The sequence below is a fragment of the Mya arenaria genome, chromosome 6 (assembly GCF_026914265.1).
Source record: "Mya arenaria isolate MELC-2E11 chromosome 6, ASM2691426v1".
Classification (NCBI taxonomy): Eukaryota; Metazoa; Mollusca; class Bivalvia; order Myida; family Myidae; genus Mya; species Mya arenaria.
In genome coordinates, this window is record NC_069127.1 from 39,411,403 (window position 1) to 39,428,494 (window position 17,092).

General features: G+C 35.0%; 2 protein-coding genes across 3 annotated transcripts in view; one reads left to right on the top strand and one right to left on the bottom strand.

The window, feature by feature from the left end:
- Positions 1–1,803, top strand: part of LOC128239309 (uncharacterized) — a 169,694-nt gene extending 167,891 nt beyond the window's left edge. For both annotated transcript variants that reach the window (XM_052955904.1, XM_052955905.1), the window contains one exon: positions 287–1,803. In XM_052955904.1, coding sequence (XP_052811864.1) covers positions 287–479 — 193 coding nt within the window. In that variant the 3' untranslated portion in view covers positions 480–1,803. The remainder of the gene's footprint in view (positions 1–286) is intronic.
- A 1,980-nt stretch (positions 1,804–3,783) lies between these two features.
- On the bottom strand, positions 3,784–11,257 carry LOC128236542 (wee1-like protein kinase 1-A). The gene is made up of 10 exons (XM_052951460.1): positions 10,554–11,257; positions 10,218–10,275; positions 9,678–9,847; positions 9,174–9,295; positions 8,786–8,932; positions 8,521–8,628; positions 8,179–8,324; positions 7,742–7,849; positions 7,192–7,337; positions 3,784–6,868 (listed from the first exon to the last, which is right to left on the bottom strand). The coding sequence occupies exons 1-10, from the start codon at positions 11,135–11,137 to the stop codon at positions 6,739–6,741; spliced, it is 1,719 nt and encodes a 572-aa protein (XP_052807420.1). The 5' UTR covers positions 11,138–11,257; the 3' UTR covers positions 3,784–6,738.
- Positions 11,258–17,092: the final 5,835 nt, after the last annotated feature.

Consider the following 17,092-nt stretch of genomic DNA (forward strand, 5'->3'; position numbering starts at 1 on the left):
TGTCCAAATTTCATTGCTGTAACTTCAAAAATAAGAAAGTAGGTCAAAAGGTCACCATCAAGGTCATCCAAGGACAACTTTGATATTTGTTTTCAAAGCTGAACACTTGGCCCAAATTTCATTGCTGTAGCATCCCTGATATTTTTAGAAATATTTTAAGGATTACAAGTTTTAAGCAAAAGAGTTTGTTGTTGTTATTTAACTAATTCTCACAATGTGTTAGTTAATATTAGTAAGTATCTTAATTTAGAACACCAAAAAATGTGTGTTATATCATATTTTGCAGGAGCCTAAGAGAAATTTTCGTAGAAAAGTTCAACGAAACCGTTCCCAAGGTACAGATCTCCGGCTGGCGGATACGTGTCACTTTCGGATGTTTCTTCATCATCATGGCAATTATCTCTGTCATCATATCACTGTTTCCCGTCAGTTCCGCATCAGTAGTCGGCTATCGACATTATGGATCTCCGGTTGTTTGATGGACAGTTTTGTTTAGACAATAAATTAAATTGATTTTACACCTGTTTTCTGGCTGGCGGTTTGCTTACTCAAGATTTTTCTATGCATTGATGGTGGTAACAAGCATTTTTATAGATTGAGTTAAAAATGTTTTCCTTTTTACAGCCAGAGGCATTAATGTGAAAAATTAAATCTACCATATTGTATAATAGCCAGTAAATTCCTCAACAGGATTAGGAAAATGTTATCTGATGTAATTAGATATTGAAAGTTATTTATTCAGAAAGGTATTGTTGCTTGTTGCTGTTAACTTGTGATACAGTTTTAGGCAAGTATAGTTTTCATGTCTGTGAACGCAAGATTAATCAACAGATTATATTACGCAAAACCATTGCAATTAAGTTAATTGTTCGTTCGACAGAGGTTAAAAAAGAAGTCTTGCCAAATGTGTAGTTGTGTATTGTGATTGTTTTTTAGTAAATTCATTTTGCATATTTTGGTTTTTGTAAAACAGGATTTTCATTGAAGGAGGTATGTTCTAGCTGATAACAGTCGAGAAAAAAATGGTTGTTGCCCGATAATAATAACCCTATCAGGCTGTGTTTCTGGATGTCGGGCACTGTTTCAATAAGATATTATTGTCGTAAATCTTAGTATTCTGAGATTCCAATAAAGTTAGAATTTCGATTTTAGGAGAATTTATGCGATAAATGTGCTTACGCTATTTTTTAATGAAACACAGTTTAAGCCTAAACAGGGTAACGCCTGAAAATTAATATTCTTATAAGCCTTGCCAACTTTATTGAAAAAGGGCCCAGGGCTTTTTTTGTTTTATATCGGTAAACGTTAAAACCTACAAAGTTTTAAGTATGCACTTTTAAAAAAAAATTGAGTAACAAAAAAGATTGTTCATAGTGACAATGCACAAGTGGTGTTAGCACCATGGCAATCTTATTTTAGTGTTTTAACGTGCATTGTCCAAGTTTTATTTGTGTCAAAGACAAGCTGCTTGGATATGTACTAATAGTTTTAGTAAGTTTACATCAATTTTCATGTAGTTTTGATGTATATTAGGATAAAATGAATGTCTTGCTAACATATCAATCATTATAAGCCTTATGCATCCAACCCATGAAACCAGTTTTTGAACATGCCTTCCATAAAATGATCCTGATATATGTTGTGACCTCTTGGTTCAGAGAGAAATCCCAGACCGATGTGATATGTATATAGTCCTCCCTCTTTTCTTCTTGCCCTCATATCATTCGATGACATTATTATTATTGTGTATTATATAATTAATGCCAAATTTATTGTTGTTTAATAAAATGTTTTTAAAACTTTTTTGAATGTTTGTTATACCTTTAGCCAGGATTTTTACGCCCCCACAAAATCAGGGGAGCATTATAGTCCCTGCGTACTTCTGTGGGTCAGTCTGTAATCCGTAATTACTATGCAAACTTGTGTGCTCAAAACTCCAAAACATGAAACTTGAGTCATGAAACTTAAGGCAAGTATTACTGAGGTGATGAAGTTTTGCAATGTGTGTTTTGTTGACTGCTGCACTTAGTCAAACCAGAGTTGTGGCCCTTGAATAAGCAAAAACTGGCAGATGCCTTGTGTCGCTGAAAACTATAATCTAGTCATGAAACTTTAGTGAAATGTTATTATGCACCCCTTCGAAGAAGAGGGGTATATTGCTTTGCACATATCGTCGGTAGGTCGGTCCATCCGTCGCTAGACCAAAGCTTATCCGAGTGATAACTCAACAATCCCTGGACCTATTGTCATCAAACTTGACATGTAGGTTGGGCCTGACAAGTAGATAACCCCTATTGATTTAAGGGGTCATTTGTTCAAAGGTCAAGGTCACATTGACCTTTAATCATTAAAGGATTTTAAAGCTTGTCCGTGTGATAACTGAACAATGCCTAGACCTTTGGTCATTTGACGAAAACGTTAAAAAAGCTTCTCCCAGTGCCATCTCAATAATGATGCCTGGACCTATGATCATCAAACTTGACATGGAGGCTTGGCCTGACCAGTAGATGACCCCTTTTGAATTAAGGGGTAACTGGGTCAAAGGTCACAGTGACCTTGAATGATAAAAGGTTGTTCAAGTGATAACTCAACAATGCCTGCACCCATGGCCCTCAAACTTGACTTGGAGGTTGGGCATGACCAGTAGATAACCCCTATTGATTTAAGGGGTCATTCGTTCGAAGGTCAAGGTCAAATTGACCTTTAATCATTAAAGGATTTTAAAGCTTGTCCAAGTGATAACTGAACAATGCCTAGACCTTTGGTCATTTGGTGAAAACGTTAACAAAGCTTCCAGTGCCATCTCAATAATGATGCCTGGACCTATGATCATCAAACTTGACATGGAGGCTTGGCCTGACCAGTAGATGACCACTTTTGAATTAAGGGGAAACTGGGTCAAAGGTCAGTGACCTTGAATGATAAAAGGTTGTTCGAGTGATAAATCAACAATGCCTGCACCCATGGCCCTCAAACTTGACTTGGAGGTTTGGCCTGACCAATAGATGACCCCTATTGATTTTGGGGTCATAAGGCCAAATTCAAGGTCAGAGCGACCTTAAATAATAAAAGGTTGTCCGAGAGATAACTCAACAATGCCTGCACCCATGGTCCTCAAACTTGACTTGGAGGTCAGGCCTGACCAGTAGATGACCCCTATTGATTTTAAGGGTCATCAGGTCAAGGTGACCTTGAATGCAAAGAGCTTGTCTTTGTGATGACAATGCCTGCACCAACGACCCTCAAACTTGACCCCTAATTGGGACCTTGTAAAATAGTAATATAGAAGTTGTCAGCTTTATGTGGTCAATATTTTTGAATCCATACATCAATCAAATAAGGATATATGAGATGGACACGATATTTTTTTTGACCTTGAGCTATTTTTATGACCTTGGCTTGATATAAATACTTGAGCCAATTATTTGCTCATAAAACTCATTTTTTTGCGATAGTGTCAAATTATGATAAGCTCTTTGCAAAAAGGCCACCCGTTTGTCCTCTTTCATTCAACTTAATATTATTAATAATATTAATACTTGGAACACAAGTACTCTTTTCTGTATTCACATCCTGATCTTGGTCAACTGTGGTCTTGAGCCTACTACCATTTCTCAGATGTATTAAATGGCAGTAACTTTCTCAATGTCATTTTAAATTAAATCAACAGCATGGCATGGCGAGTCCTGCATAGCATTCATGCTCTTGTCTCATAAGTCAAGGTCACACTTCGAGATCACTCTGACATGGCCAAATCCGGGACATTTAAATAACCAATTATTTATTCAAAATCTTTATTTACACATAAATCTATATAATAATCACATGCTAACAGCAAGTTATCACAAATGGAAGTAATTTACATGAACAATTTACATAAGAAAAGCACTGAAAAACACCTAAGAATAAACACAAACAGTGGAACACTCATTCAAGCAAGAAAAATAATGGAGTATGGTTGTGTAAAAATAAAATTAGTTGAGCAAGACATGTTTTCTTATGGGTTTTTTAAATGATTTTTTTTCTGCCTTGAACAACATAAAACATCTTATAATGAACACATGTGGAAAAATTAAATTTACATTTAATTTCTTTAATATTTTATCATGTTGTAAAATTTGTAAAGCTTATACAAAGAAAGAAGAGTTTTTTCCAATACCATAGTTAGTGAGTGGTTTAAGAAATTACAGAATATATCATGTACCATTTTAAAGAAAAATCATTGTTTCTATTGGATTTTGACTTCTTGTCAACAAAAATAAGAAATGTTTAAAACTTTACAATTGATTAAAGCAGTGGTCGAAATTAGCACAAGCCCGCAAGCCCTGTACTAGTAAATGTCTTCCGGGCTTGCTCAAATTCTGCATTTTATATAGCAGGGCTTGTTAAAAAATTTGATGCCAAGCAATAGTATAAGAATTCGGGCTTGTTCATTCAAAAGTCTAATTTCGATGACTGTTAAAGGATAAAAAAATAATTTTTAATCAACTATAGAATTGCAAACATTTTTTTAAAAGCAGTGAGTAAATACAAATCTTAAAGAACAAGAATGAAAACAATTTGAGAAAAGGATCCTCAAAGTATTAAATTTCTAAAATTAACAATTTCCAAAAAGTGTTCATAAAATGTGAAAATATTAATTAAAATCTTAAGTGCACAAACTTTCAGTAACAATTTTTTTTCATTTTTCTATAAATATTCATAAATTGTAGGTCATGGTTATGTAATATTTAAAAGCAATCTCGTGTAAAAAGAAAACAATTGATCAATTATTGTGAACAAATAATCAATAAATAATGTTTTCTAAGTTACTTCCATTATGGCAATAGTGTTTTTCGGGTCCAAAAATATAACATTTTACTTATTTCATGCACAGTATTTTAATGCAAATGTTAACACTGGTTCAACGAAATTGTGTCCTGTCATCTATTATTTTTTTAAATTCAAGAAAATTATCCATTCATTCATTCAACAATTCACATCTTTCAATTTTACATAATTTGATCAATGATTAAACGAAATTCTATACCGAACAAAAAAAAAGAAAATCCATCTCATGATTTTTAAATTAAAAAACATATGAGTATTCCTTCATTAAATCTTTCCTTTTTGTTTAACAAGTTTCCATAAATGATTTAAAAATATACATTAATGATTAAATGAAATTTATTTCCATGATTTTTTCTTATTATTTATTATTTCAAGAAACATATATGGTAATTAATCTTTCTCACAGACAAATCAATCAAGCACGCACACAAACAAGTGTATTACACACGAGTCTTACGAGAAAACACAACTTGCAACTTATCTATCATACAAAGTGCCAATGTCGGTCAGGGACGGTGATTGTTTTCATTTATACAATTATGTACATTACGGGACAATTTTCTCAACGATTGTAAAACAAAATATCGTACGATTAAGAAATTCCAGATTAAATTGAAATATTTTTTAAAATAAACATTTCTTAACTGTTTCCATATGGTTAAGAAATAGAATTGCTAAAAAAATCCCCCCAAAAATATGATCATACGATATAGTGTTGTATTGAAAAAATTGCGCCAAAAAGTATTATAATCATAATAAAAGATTTGCTCTCACCATCTCTGACCGATACCGAAGAAAAACACATAATTAATATCAGAATGTAAGGAAATGTCAAAGTATACATAGAAATATAATGCTTTCGGTAAATAGAAATAGAATGTCTCCTTTACAATTTCCCAGTCTTTTAGCACACAGAGTGAACACATGTTTTGGAAGCACTGCTACCAGAGATTAGCTATATACACCATGGATTAACTCCCCTTATGTACAAATTGTAAGATTTCAAGAAAACAGCACAAATTTCAGAGATAACATTTTTGGTCCGTATCATTAAATTATGTCAATACTGTTGCAATAATTTACAAGAAGAATAATTCTGGTTTCTTACAAAGTTTGCAGCAATTTCACAATTTAAGTAGGACTCTCAATGTTCGTTTTATGGGTAAGCATAAGCACGCAGCGTAATCTGCATTTAAAGACAGCATAATAAATGTGAATATGTTTATAATGAATAGTACCAACTATGGTTAATAGTTTATCAAATGTAATTTAGTCTAATGCCCTATAAAAGAATAATTGTTTATGATGATGTGAGTTTATTTTTAGTTTTTGTTACTCATAACTTTTAAAATTGATTGTCCACAGGATGGAAAATAAAAATCAACAATTTGAAAAATAAGTGCCCGTTTGGCCGAGATAAAATTTGTTTTTAATACTTATTAGGAATGGTAAGGCATTCTGTAATTTGGTTGTCATATAAATATACCATGGCTTAATATTCTTCAACAAAACAATGTTTTCTAAATTACCAAAAGAACTGAGTCGATATGGACAATCTAATGAAAAATATCGTGCTCAGACTGTTCCGCAGTGTTGTCAGCCACAAACGAATGAAAATATGTTTTTTTAAAGATAATATTTATTTTCATACTTTTTGTTGTGTAGGTCTAAGTCACAAAAAATAAAAGAAAACTTTTGCCTTACTGATGTTTTTTTTAACAAGATTCAGATTGTATTACATATAACCTGCAAAGTAATGCCCATCTTATCAAACTATTTCAAGACATTTTTCACAAGAATCAGACTGTTCTTAATTAAAGCAGCACAAAAGTTGCCAAAGTGTATCAAATTTTTAAAAGCACAATTTGTTATCTAATCTGTTTGCAGATATTCTACACGCCAAAAACGTTAAAACGCAGACAAGCTCATGCTTCTTTTCATCTGTTTTCCAATCAATCGGGGGTTTCCCACCGTCAGTTTTGGCAAGGCGAACTTCGTACCGTTCTCAGTTAAACACTTGGTAGCTTCCACTAATTTCCTGAAAGGAAAGATTTACTTGATGACTTCTATGTAAGTGCAATAGTCTTTGGCATTTTAAAATGATTGTCAATGAATTTAGATATCCAAAAATATGAATTCTGCATCATTTATATTTGAGTTTGCAACGTATTCGCGGGACTTCTCTACATTGTAGAGTAATTTGCAATCTAAATATAATTCGTCACAGTTTTCAAATACACATAAACAATGTCATTAATAATCTTTAACCACAGACTCCTAACACACAGAAATGAACTTCAGGATAACCCTTTTGGTAAAGGTCCATTTAACTTTGCGGCTTTACACAAAATGTCCACTAACTGTGATAGCAGTTGGTTCTTAAATCGTTCCTCGTTGAGTTCCTTGCGTAGCTGTGCACGAGACTTCTTGCCAGTGGAACAGAGGGCAGAGTGTTGGGTAACGGCCAGGGCGGTGGGGCGGTCACGGGGGTCAGGGGCCACCATACTCTGTAAGATAAAAAATGAAGAATGTTTAATAATGGAGAAGATTTATTACAAGGTGGAGGCAAAGTAACAATGCAGCTTTTTATGAATAGAGCCAGGGTCCGCAGAATTATGAAACTAGTGATAAAAATGCTTAAAATTGTAACTTTACCATAGAACTTCATAAAAAAAGGATTAAGGATCCCTTTTCAATCTTTGGTGTAAAGCATTTTCAGAGAGTAAGTGTCCATGTCAACATCTGTATAAGTTGAATTTTTAGGATTGTGATTTTAAGTCCAGTTTTTGTTGAAAACAACAACTTTTTTTGCGTGTTAATGGGGCTGAATTTTAACCCCATTTTCAGTGAAAATAACAACAATGAAACAAATTCAGTTTTAATCTAAGCTACTGAAAAACAAAATATTTACCTTAAGGAGATGGTTCAGTGCGTAGGAGTAGTGTGGAAGGATAGGTAGCTCTCCCCGCCGTATGGCATGCCACTCGTCACCATTCTTCGGCAGCTCTTTCCCGCTACCCTGTAATAGAACATTAGTGAATTGACGTAAAGCTATAAAAATTACAAGCCATAGTGCCAAGACTTTCTACACAAAGATCAAACATAACAAGCATTGACAGTGTAAAAAGTTTAATGGTGTATTAATATTTAATCTTGAATGTGTTTTTCTACAAAGACAGTGGCAATACACAATTTTTATTCTTTAAAAGGTTTACAAGTAAAATGAAGAAACCAAAAGTGTTTAAGTGTTAAGTGCCTACTCAGCACTAATAGATTAAATTTATAAGCTCCTCTGTATGTTAATGAACATTGAAACTTCAAAATTATCTAAAGAGCCAGAAAACCTACCAGTTCAAAGATGGTCAGTCCCAGCGAGAAGATGTCAGCCTTGGACAAGTGGTCGTAGTCTTCGCGTAGAATCTCGTTGGCAAGGTATCGACAGTCTCCGTCTTCTACGCTCGGGTTAAACATCGACGTCACGTGACCAAGATCACCTGTAGGGTGGCAAAATTAAGATTTAGAAATCTATGGAAAATACTTATGCATTTAGAATTGGTCATTGTTGAAAAAGGGAAATTGGAATGCAAGCACATATTCAGGTTACTTTATGGAGTGTTCAGAAAGTTATTAATGTTCTATGAATAATTCTGAATGAAGACAAGTTGGGATCCACTGGCCACAAGTACATACCAATCTTGTAGAGAATGGGTTCCTCAAACTCTTCCTCCTCTTCACATGACTCCAGCCCACTCTCCGGTGACTGTAGGAGTTTAGGGTTCCGATGGATGAAAACATTCCCTAAAATACAAATAAATGATTTTAATTAATTCAATTGAGTGCACATGGCAAATTGCAAATAATAAAAAAAAAACGCAATAATTCAAATAATGCATTATGTCCCTGTAATTTTCATATAAATTTAACAAGATTGAACAAAACTATGAAATGGCCTTACCAGGCTTGATATCAAGATGTACAAGGTTCTGTGAGTGGATGTAGCGCAGCCCTTGTGCCAGTTGATACAAGATCTGGGTTAGCTCGGCCTCGGAAAAGTGGCTCCCCCGTTGTCTGTTCTCCTCCAGGCTCTCTGCTAAACTGCCACCTGAAAAATCATCAAAGGTTATTGTTTGTATATACATGCTTATCTGTTCAAGGGGATAATCTCAAAAGATAAAGGATTTGTGTTGACTGAAATTAATGTGTCTTTGTTTTCCCTCAGTTTTTTCCAAACAATTCAGGATTGTATCTAAAATTTGTAGTTAACAGAGTAATAACTGCTAACTGATCTGCTGGCCTACTGTGACCATGATCCGCTAACCTTTTATAACCATGGGTTGTCTTACCATTGCAGTATTCATTCTGTATGTACATGTGGTCTTCTTCAGCCCAGGCAGAGTAGTAGCGCACGACGTGTGGGTGTTTACCTAGCACAGCATGGGCATACACCTCATTCAACGCATTACGTCTGAAATAGAATAGTTTTTCACTTTATAATACATGTGGTATTTAACTCAATTCCTTCTGCAAGTGGAATGCTTTACAAAAAAATATCAAGCTAAGAAGCAAGTGGCAGCAGTCTGGAACTTATCTCATGAGAGAGCTCTGCATTGAGATCTAATTGGAATAAATGACATTATGGATTGGTTTCATGGAAAAGGAGTTTCAATTTCTAGCAGCCTCAAGTTGTTAAGTCTTAAGAGGTCTACACTTCTTTGCGGCACATCTGGTGTCTTGTGTTTAATTATATGGGGAAATAAATGAACAAAAACCTGTTCCCGTCTATTTTTCCACAAGACAAATTTTAATTTGAGGGCATTTTTTTAAAATTAGTCACAAATAAAACATACTCATAAACACTGCCTGCAACTGGGGTCTTCGACTTCTTTATTGCGTATGTACAGCCGTCAAGTCTATGTACACATTTATATACACTTCCAAAAGCACCATCGCCAAGCTTGCACACTTCATGAAATTCTTCATTGTATCTAGAGGTGTTGATCTCGTGTAATGCCAGTTTCTGAAAGAAAAAAGCATAGAGTAAAAATCTAGTTTACAGTAAGAATCAATTTCAATTTGGAGACATGCTCATACATTATCGTCATATATTTGAGAATAATTCACACATAAATTGAAAATGTTCACCAAATGCATATGGTTAAGAGCACAATACAAGAAAATTTAACACACAAAATTTTACATTATTATGTCAATCTAATTTTTATGTTATAATTTAATATGGGCTGGGTTTATTTAAGTTAGGACAGACTACAGCAAATATTGTTTTATATTCTTAATCCTTTTTGTATGTGTCGTAAGTAATTGCCAGTTATTTGGTGTTTTGTCCATGCCAGATTTGTGATTGGTTTGTCAGGAAGATGAGTGGTTACCTTGGTTGCCGGCATGTCAATATCCAGTTCTTCTTCCAGTGAATCATCAAGAATACTCCTAAATAAGCAAAATGGTGATTAGCATCAGAAAACAGAATGATTCATGCAAATCAGAAAATGTCATATGACTCATTTATGTCCTACTGAAATAGTAATGATGTAATCTGCATGTACTTAAGTCAAGAATTCTTATATAGCAACAGTATCTATTGGATAATACTGTTTGAAAAACAATGCTGTAACTTTTAAGTTCTATCAAAGTTGAGCCACAATTAGACCCATAAAAGCTGAATTAAATCAGAGTCTAAATTCATCATGTTCAATGTAATCACAAACCTTTCCAAGTCTGACCGGCTGCGTTTCCCACTGCCACAGTAGCCTGAGTCATTCTGGTCTGACTGGGGGCCACCCGGGGTGAAAGGGTTTACGTTTGCCTGGGGTCTGTCTATAGCAATCTTGGGTTTTTCACCAGTGGGCCTGCGTTTTCTTGAATTCTCCAATAAGGATTTGGGCGTGTGGGGGGTGTCGAACAATCGGAGAGCCCGGAGTTTCCTGTGGGGTGGTGAATCTGGGCTCATGACCTCTGAACCCGGAACCTGTTGTGCCTCTTCTTCGACGTCTTCCAAACCCAAAACAGGTGAGAATCTAGCACGCCGTCTCTGAAACCTCCTCGTAGACTTCGGGCTAGAAATCATTGCAAACTCTGGCATGTCCAACTCTAGAAACTCTGACTGGTCGTCATGTCTGTATGATAAATGTTTTCGCTCCGGTGAACACATAGGACTCGATCCTAAACTTGAATCATCCTGGCCACTTCCTTCATCTGAATCGTGATAAGTTAATGTCCGAATAATGTTTTCCTCACACCTTCTCATCAGTGGTTTTCGTTTAACTCCAAACTTTGGCTTACACAAGGCCATGATCACATAATAAGAGCACTGAACAGAAGTTAAAACTATGGTTTCACACACACAAGTTTAAAATCCAGCAATCAAAATGTAAATAAATCCCAGCACACCTTTGCATTTGGCGGGTCCGTTATACACGTGATCCAACCAGCCAATGAGAACTCTCGTTACAAACAACGCGTCATGCTCTAGTTAAATTTATAGTCTGTATCAACTTTCAGACCCACAGGGCGTGATCATCCAATCATTGATGCGTGATATTATCTGTCTGGCCCAAACCAGTTTTAGCTGGTTTATTTCTTCCAATCTTCCTGAAATTTGAAGTTAATTACTATTATTACTGGGGAATCATTTTAATTTTAATGATGATAAACTTATTATTAGTTTCGAAACCATTTCTATAGTTATATTGTTTTACAGTACTGTATACTTCATTGACCCCATAAATTATTATTTCCAATTTGAAATAAATTACTATTTTAATAACTAGAAAATGTTCTTGATTACTTTAAATGAAAACGTATTATAAGGACTGTTATCATAAATATCATATAACTTTATTTAGATAGATAAACTATGAAAAAAATGTTGTATTAATAGTAGTTTAGTTTATAAAAAACATTTATTTATTTACTCACCAAATTTGGCTAGAAATCTTATCCTAATTATGCAATTCACTTCTTAAAGAATAAATAGGTTCCAAGTATATTTGCAATATACATTAACATGTACTAGTAGAAGCTACTTGTTATTCCTCGTGGCTGGAATATTTGGTTATGAATACCACACAAAGATTACTTGCTATAAATACAGATTTTCTCGTAAAATGTTGTTCGGTGTTTGCAAAACATGAAAAACAAGTGTTAAATTGTTTGTGAACTGTTATTGGACGGGAAAGTTCGCATCACTTTCATCTACATGCATTGTTTTTAACACATGACCCTTATTGTTCCTTTATCTCTTTTGCCGATGGCATTTTTTATCCGGGGGCCTATTGAAATCGACAACTATCATGTGATAATGTGATTAATGGACAAAACCTATCGTCAGTTGAAGTTTCACACTGTACAGTTATAGCCAAAGGGCATTGTCACTTAAGAACAAATGGGTAAAAAGGTCATCTTGTTTGTATTTCACAATTTTTACGACTTGACAGACCCTATCCTTGTTTCAGGCCATTTACAATATCAGCATGTTATTATTTTGGCATTTTAGTGTTTCGGTGTTATTTTTCAATATTAAAATGCTTCGAATACCTTGACAATTGCAATTACTATTAAATTGTACCCTACATTTTCAATATCTGTATTTTTCACGATTGCATATATATTGTTGATAATTCGTTTTAATACTGTTGAATTTAAGAGCATTGTGATCATTATAGTTTGTCATTGATCCAGACTGGGGCCTATAACATTGCCTTCTTCCAGCTGCAGACCAAGATACTGATCTGCTTTATACTTGTGTTAAATTCGTAAAACAAAGCTTTTTTCATTATTTAGACACCAAATTAAAACAAAGACATTTGAAAAATCTGATTAAATCGAAAATGGTGATTTATGATGCTTAAATAAAATGAACGCATAAACATAATAATTAAGTTCTTGCTCCTGAGAGACTAATTTTATTTTGCTGTTGTTGTCTACCGCATTTTTTGATATGTAATATACTTTTCATTTATGTACAAGGCATATATTCACAGGTGGCTTAAAGACAAAACTAACAATGAAATGTAACTTAATTTCTGCAATGCGCATTTTCAATTTAGTAACATTTTGTTTATACTGCAAACACTATTAATTGCAACATATAAGAAAAAGAGAGATTTTAAGCTTCCAGCTATCTCCTATATCCACATGGTGATGAGTGTTTCAATATACTTTACTAAAATTTAAATCTAAACTAAAAAAATCCTCAATTGTTTCTTGTACGGATAACAATTTCATTTTGTTTGGCCACACTTTATTCAAAGTTTAGACCAAAATTTCACGTGCGTCATAAGTTTTTTAAGCATATCGGGTGTTCATATTGTTTTATATTTTTTTTTTTGCATTACGGAATAAAGGGTTTGGGACGTTAAAAGCATCGCAAATTGTAGGTCGGATCAGGTCAAACAAGGTATCTTATATTTGGCCTTTAAAATCAGTGTTATTCTTTCGAAAAACAGGTGTCATTTTTTTATAGGATAAACTGATATAATGAGCAAATGGATAAAACAAATTGTATGAAAACGATTTAAAATTGCTAAATTAAAGAATGCTCTGTTGGAATTTAAACGTAAATGACAACTCTGTGACATGAAGTCGGTCCCGGCATACCAGCCATAGTGCTAAGGTTTGAGAACCGAGGAGGGACATGTGTTGATTGATTGCTACATTGACACGCATCCTTTTTAAAAGTTGACACGTGTTTCATTCTCGCACACTTGACAAATCGAAGTGATAATTTTGTCAAATTAGGAGTAGATATTAGTTTTAAGAAATGTCAATCAATTATGTTGATTGGTTAAATGTACAAAAATCACACTTGTTTTAACAATTTTGGCACCTACATATTTTTTATTATTATTTATATGGCACCAGTAACAATTGTACTCCAAGCCTACACGAATTTGATTGCTCATATGTATTACATAATTAAGTGTACAATAGTGTCGTGTGATATAAAAGTATTTTAATAATTATTAAAACGCCTTATATTGTTCACCATGAATGTTTCTTTAACGCCAGCACTCAACTTGGTTTCACAATGTTTATTTTTATTTTTTTAAAAACACATGTTGTTGTATATATATTGTATCCATGTAATATTTGTTTTGTGTTTTTGACCTCATACGTCATGTATAATAGCAAATAAAAGGTGTTTCACTCGACTTAACAAAAAATAACAACAGCGGTATATTAAGTGACTTCAACCACATTTTTGAAGCCCCCTCTCTTTTTAACGTGATTGTGTCAAAACACTAGTATCATGTATCATCTTGTGATACCTTCATAAAACCAGGCCCTCCTCCTCCTAAAAGGCAATTATAACTAAATAAATCGATAAATTACGCTCACAAATTTTGCGTAGATTATCCTGTAAAAGGCCAATAAATATTAATTGCTAAACAAAGCCAGGTGACTCTCATAAATGCCATAATCGTAGAGGAAAATCTTGTGACTAGTTTATGTTTTTATTGCATTAAAGTTGTGAAATTTCTTATCATGACACGTTTGCTAACAATTATCGCCATGTGTCTAAACCCCAGGGATTCCACACATACCGGGTGACACCTTGATACAATGGCCCCCTACTAAGGACCTGCCGGCCTCCCTTTTTTCTACCATCCGGAGAGGCTTGGAAACCGGGACCCTTGAAGTTCCTTATCTCAACGTGTTTTTGGATAATCTTTGTCGCGCGGATGCTAAAGCATACACGCTATTGTTGATCTAACGATTAATATTTATTTCTAATTGAAAACAACTGGCTTCGGGACAAGACTGTGTAAACACCCTAACATATGATCTCTTTAACGGCTCTTTAATCTTGTCCCGAGTATTTTGAGAACGCAACTTTTATCTATTTGTATATATTTGGTAAATATGGGGTTCAATGCATTTTGAGCAAACGTTACTTTATGCAAATAACTCAATATTTGAGATTTAGTAAGATTCGCCAATCTCTTTATGCAGAGAGCATACATTTTATTTATCCTTTTAGGTTCTTATTTACTTACTTAATTTGTTGAGTGAAGTTTCACCTGACAAATAAAACGAGTTCTTACAGCATATAAAACGAACAGAACATAAAGTTACTTCAGTCAGGGACAAATTATTCTGTAATCTTACTCCCAGCTTCAGTTCAAATATTCAACTTAATTATATACAAAGTATAAGGTGAAAATGACCCTTGGTCATTGACAAATAAAATGAGTTCTCACAACATATGAACAGAACAGAATTTATTTCAGTTCAAATATTCAACATAATTATATTCAATATGAAATACATTCGTACCCCGTTGGCCCAGGGAGCGGTGCAAATACCTCGAGCCTCAGAAAATTCGAGTCAAGCGGGATTGTTCACCTTAAAAATAAAGATTCGGTCCTTTGCATCAAGTTCGAGCCAAGCGAGTTCGAACCGACGGATTCGACTGTAGGTTAACACGACCCTTGAACATTGACAAGAACTAATACGTGGCGGTAGATAGTCAATACATAAAACGAAAGAAAATTTAATATTTGAGCACAAAATATGGCAATTTGTAATGGAGGCATTTATTAGGTTCTAAAGAAAATAAATGTTGAATATACATTTCCATGTCAATAGTTATTACATTTCAGAAGATTCAGCACAATACTATAATACAAATCTATAAACATTTTAATACAAATATATCTAGGTTATAACTATGAAAACCTTCTTTGACATAAAAACTCTCCGAGTCAATAGTTGCTCCATGCTTGGATTTCAACAATAATAAAAAATTATATGTAGCATAATCAATTATCAATATAAATGCGTTTTATTTTTGTACAATGTTTTATTGCATGTAGTTAAAAGGAAACATGGTTCTTATCATTTTCTGATGAAATTCTAGGGTCGGGCGGGTAACATACCCTTAAAGGGTAAGTGTGCGGGGGGGGGGGATGGGGGGGATGGGGGAAGAGAGAGGGGGGGGGGGTGGAGTGATAGAAGAGAAAGCAAGATAAGAAACAATGACTGCAAATTAAGTGTTTCATACACATATAGCAGGGAAACTTAAGAAGATGATGAAAAATATTAAAAATAACAAAGGGCATATACACTTAAACAAAGAATCACAGGGTTATGGTTCCTGGGGACTGCACTACTCCTCGCCCAGGAAATCCAGATGTGCGCCCTCTTCCAGGATCTGAAAACACAATAAGCTGCAGGCGCGTAGCTGCCTATACGCGAGTACGCGGCCGAATCCACATGATTCGGACAATAATAATAATAATAATAATAATAGTAATAATGATAATAATAATAATAACAATAATAATAATAATAATAATAATAATAATAATAATAATAATAATAATAATAGTAATAAAACAGCCAAAGTCGCAGTATTCGTACTTTATTACATGATCCTAAAACTAAATAAAGCACCTCAGAAGGCCCGGAATGCACCAGATTGCGTCATGTTTTTCAAAACTTTTCGAGGGGCATGCCCCTGAACCCCCAAAAGAAATATTATGAATCCACATGAAAAGAGGGCTAGCTACGCCCCTGACGTCTTTGGAGCTCAGGGGCGTAGCTAGCCCTCGTATTGAGGTTTTGGGAACCTCACCCGGGCAAGTGATTAAGGAATCTGACCCACAAATAAGTTCTCTGACAGCTCCATTAACATTTATTTATGTGGCCCTTTTTTGCCAACCTGCTGCCTTTTTCTGCCACGCTGCTGTCCTTTTCTGCCACCCTGCTGCCATTTTCTGCCACCCTCTTCTGCCACCCTGCCGCCCTTTTCTGCTACCCTGCTGCCTTTTTCTGCCACCCTGTTGCCCTTTTCTGCTACCCTGTTGCCCTTTTCTGCCACCCTGCTGCCCTTTTCTGCTACCCTGCTGCCCTTTTCTGCCACCCTGCTGCCCTTTTCTGCTACCCTGCTGCCCTTTTCTGCCACCCTGCTGCCCTTTTCTGCTACCCTGCTGCCCTTTTCTGCCACCCTGCTGCCCTTTTCTGCTACCCTGCTGCCCTTTTCTGCCACCCTGCTGCCCTTTTCTGCTACCCTGCTGCCCTTTTCTGCTACCCTGCTGCCCTTTTCTGCCACCCTGCTGCCCTTTTCTGCTACCCTGCTGCCCTTTTCTGCCAACCTGCTGCCCTTTTCTGCTACCCTGCTGCCCTTTTCTGCCAACCTGCTGCCTTTTTACTACATCCCATTGTGCCCCTTTTTGACAGGGCAGGGTCATTTTTCCTAATAAGTTTAAACTTAAAAATATACATAATTTTGACTATAAATTAA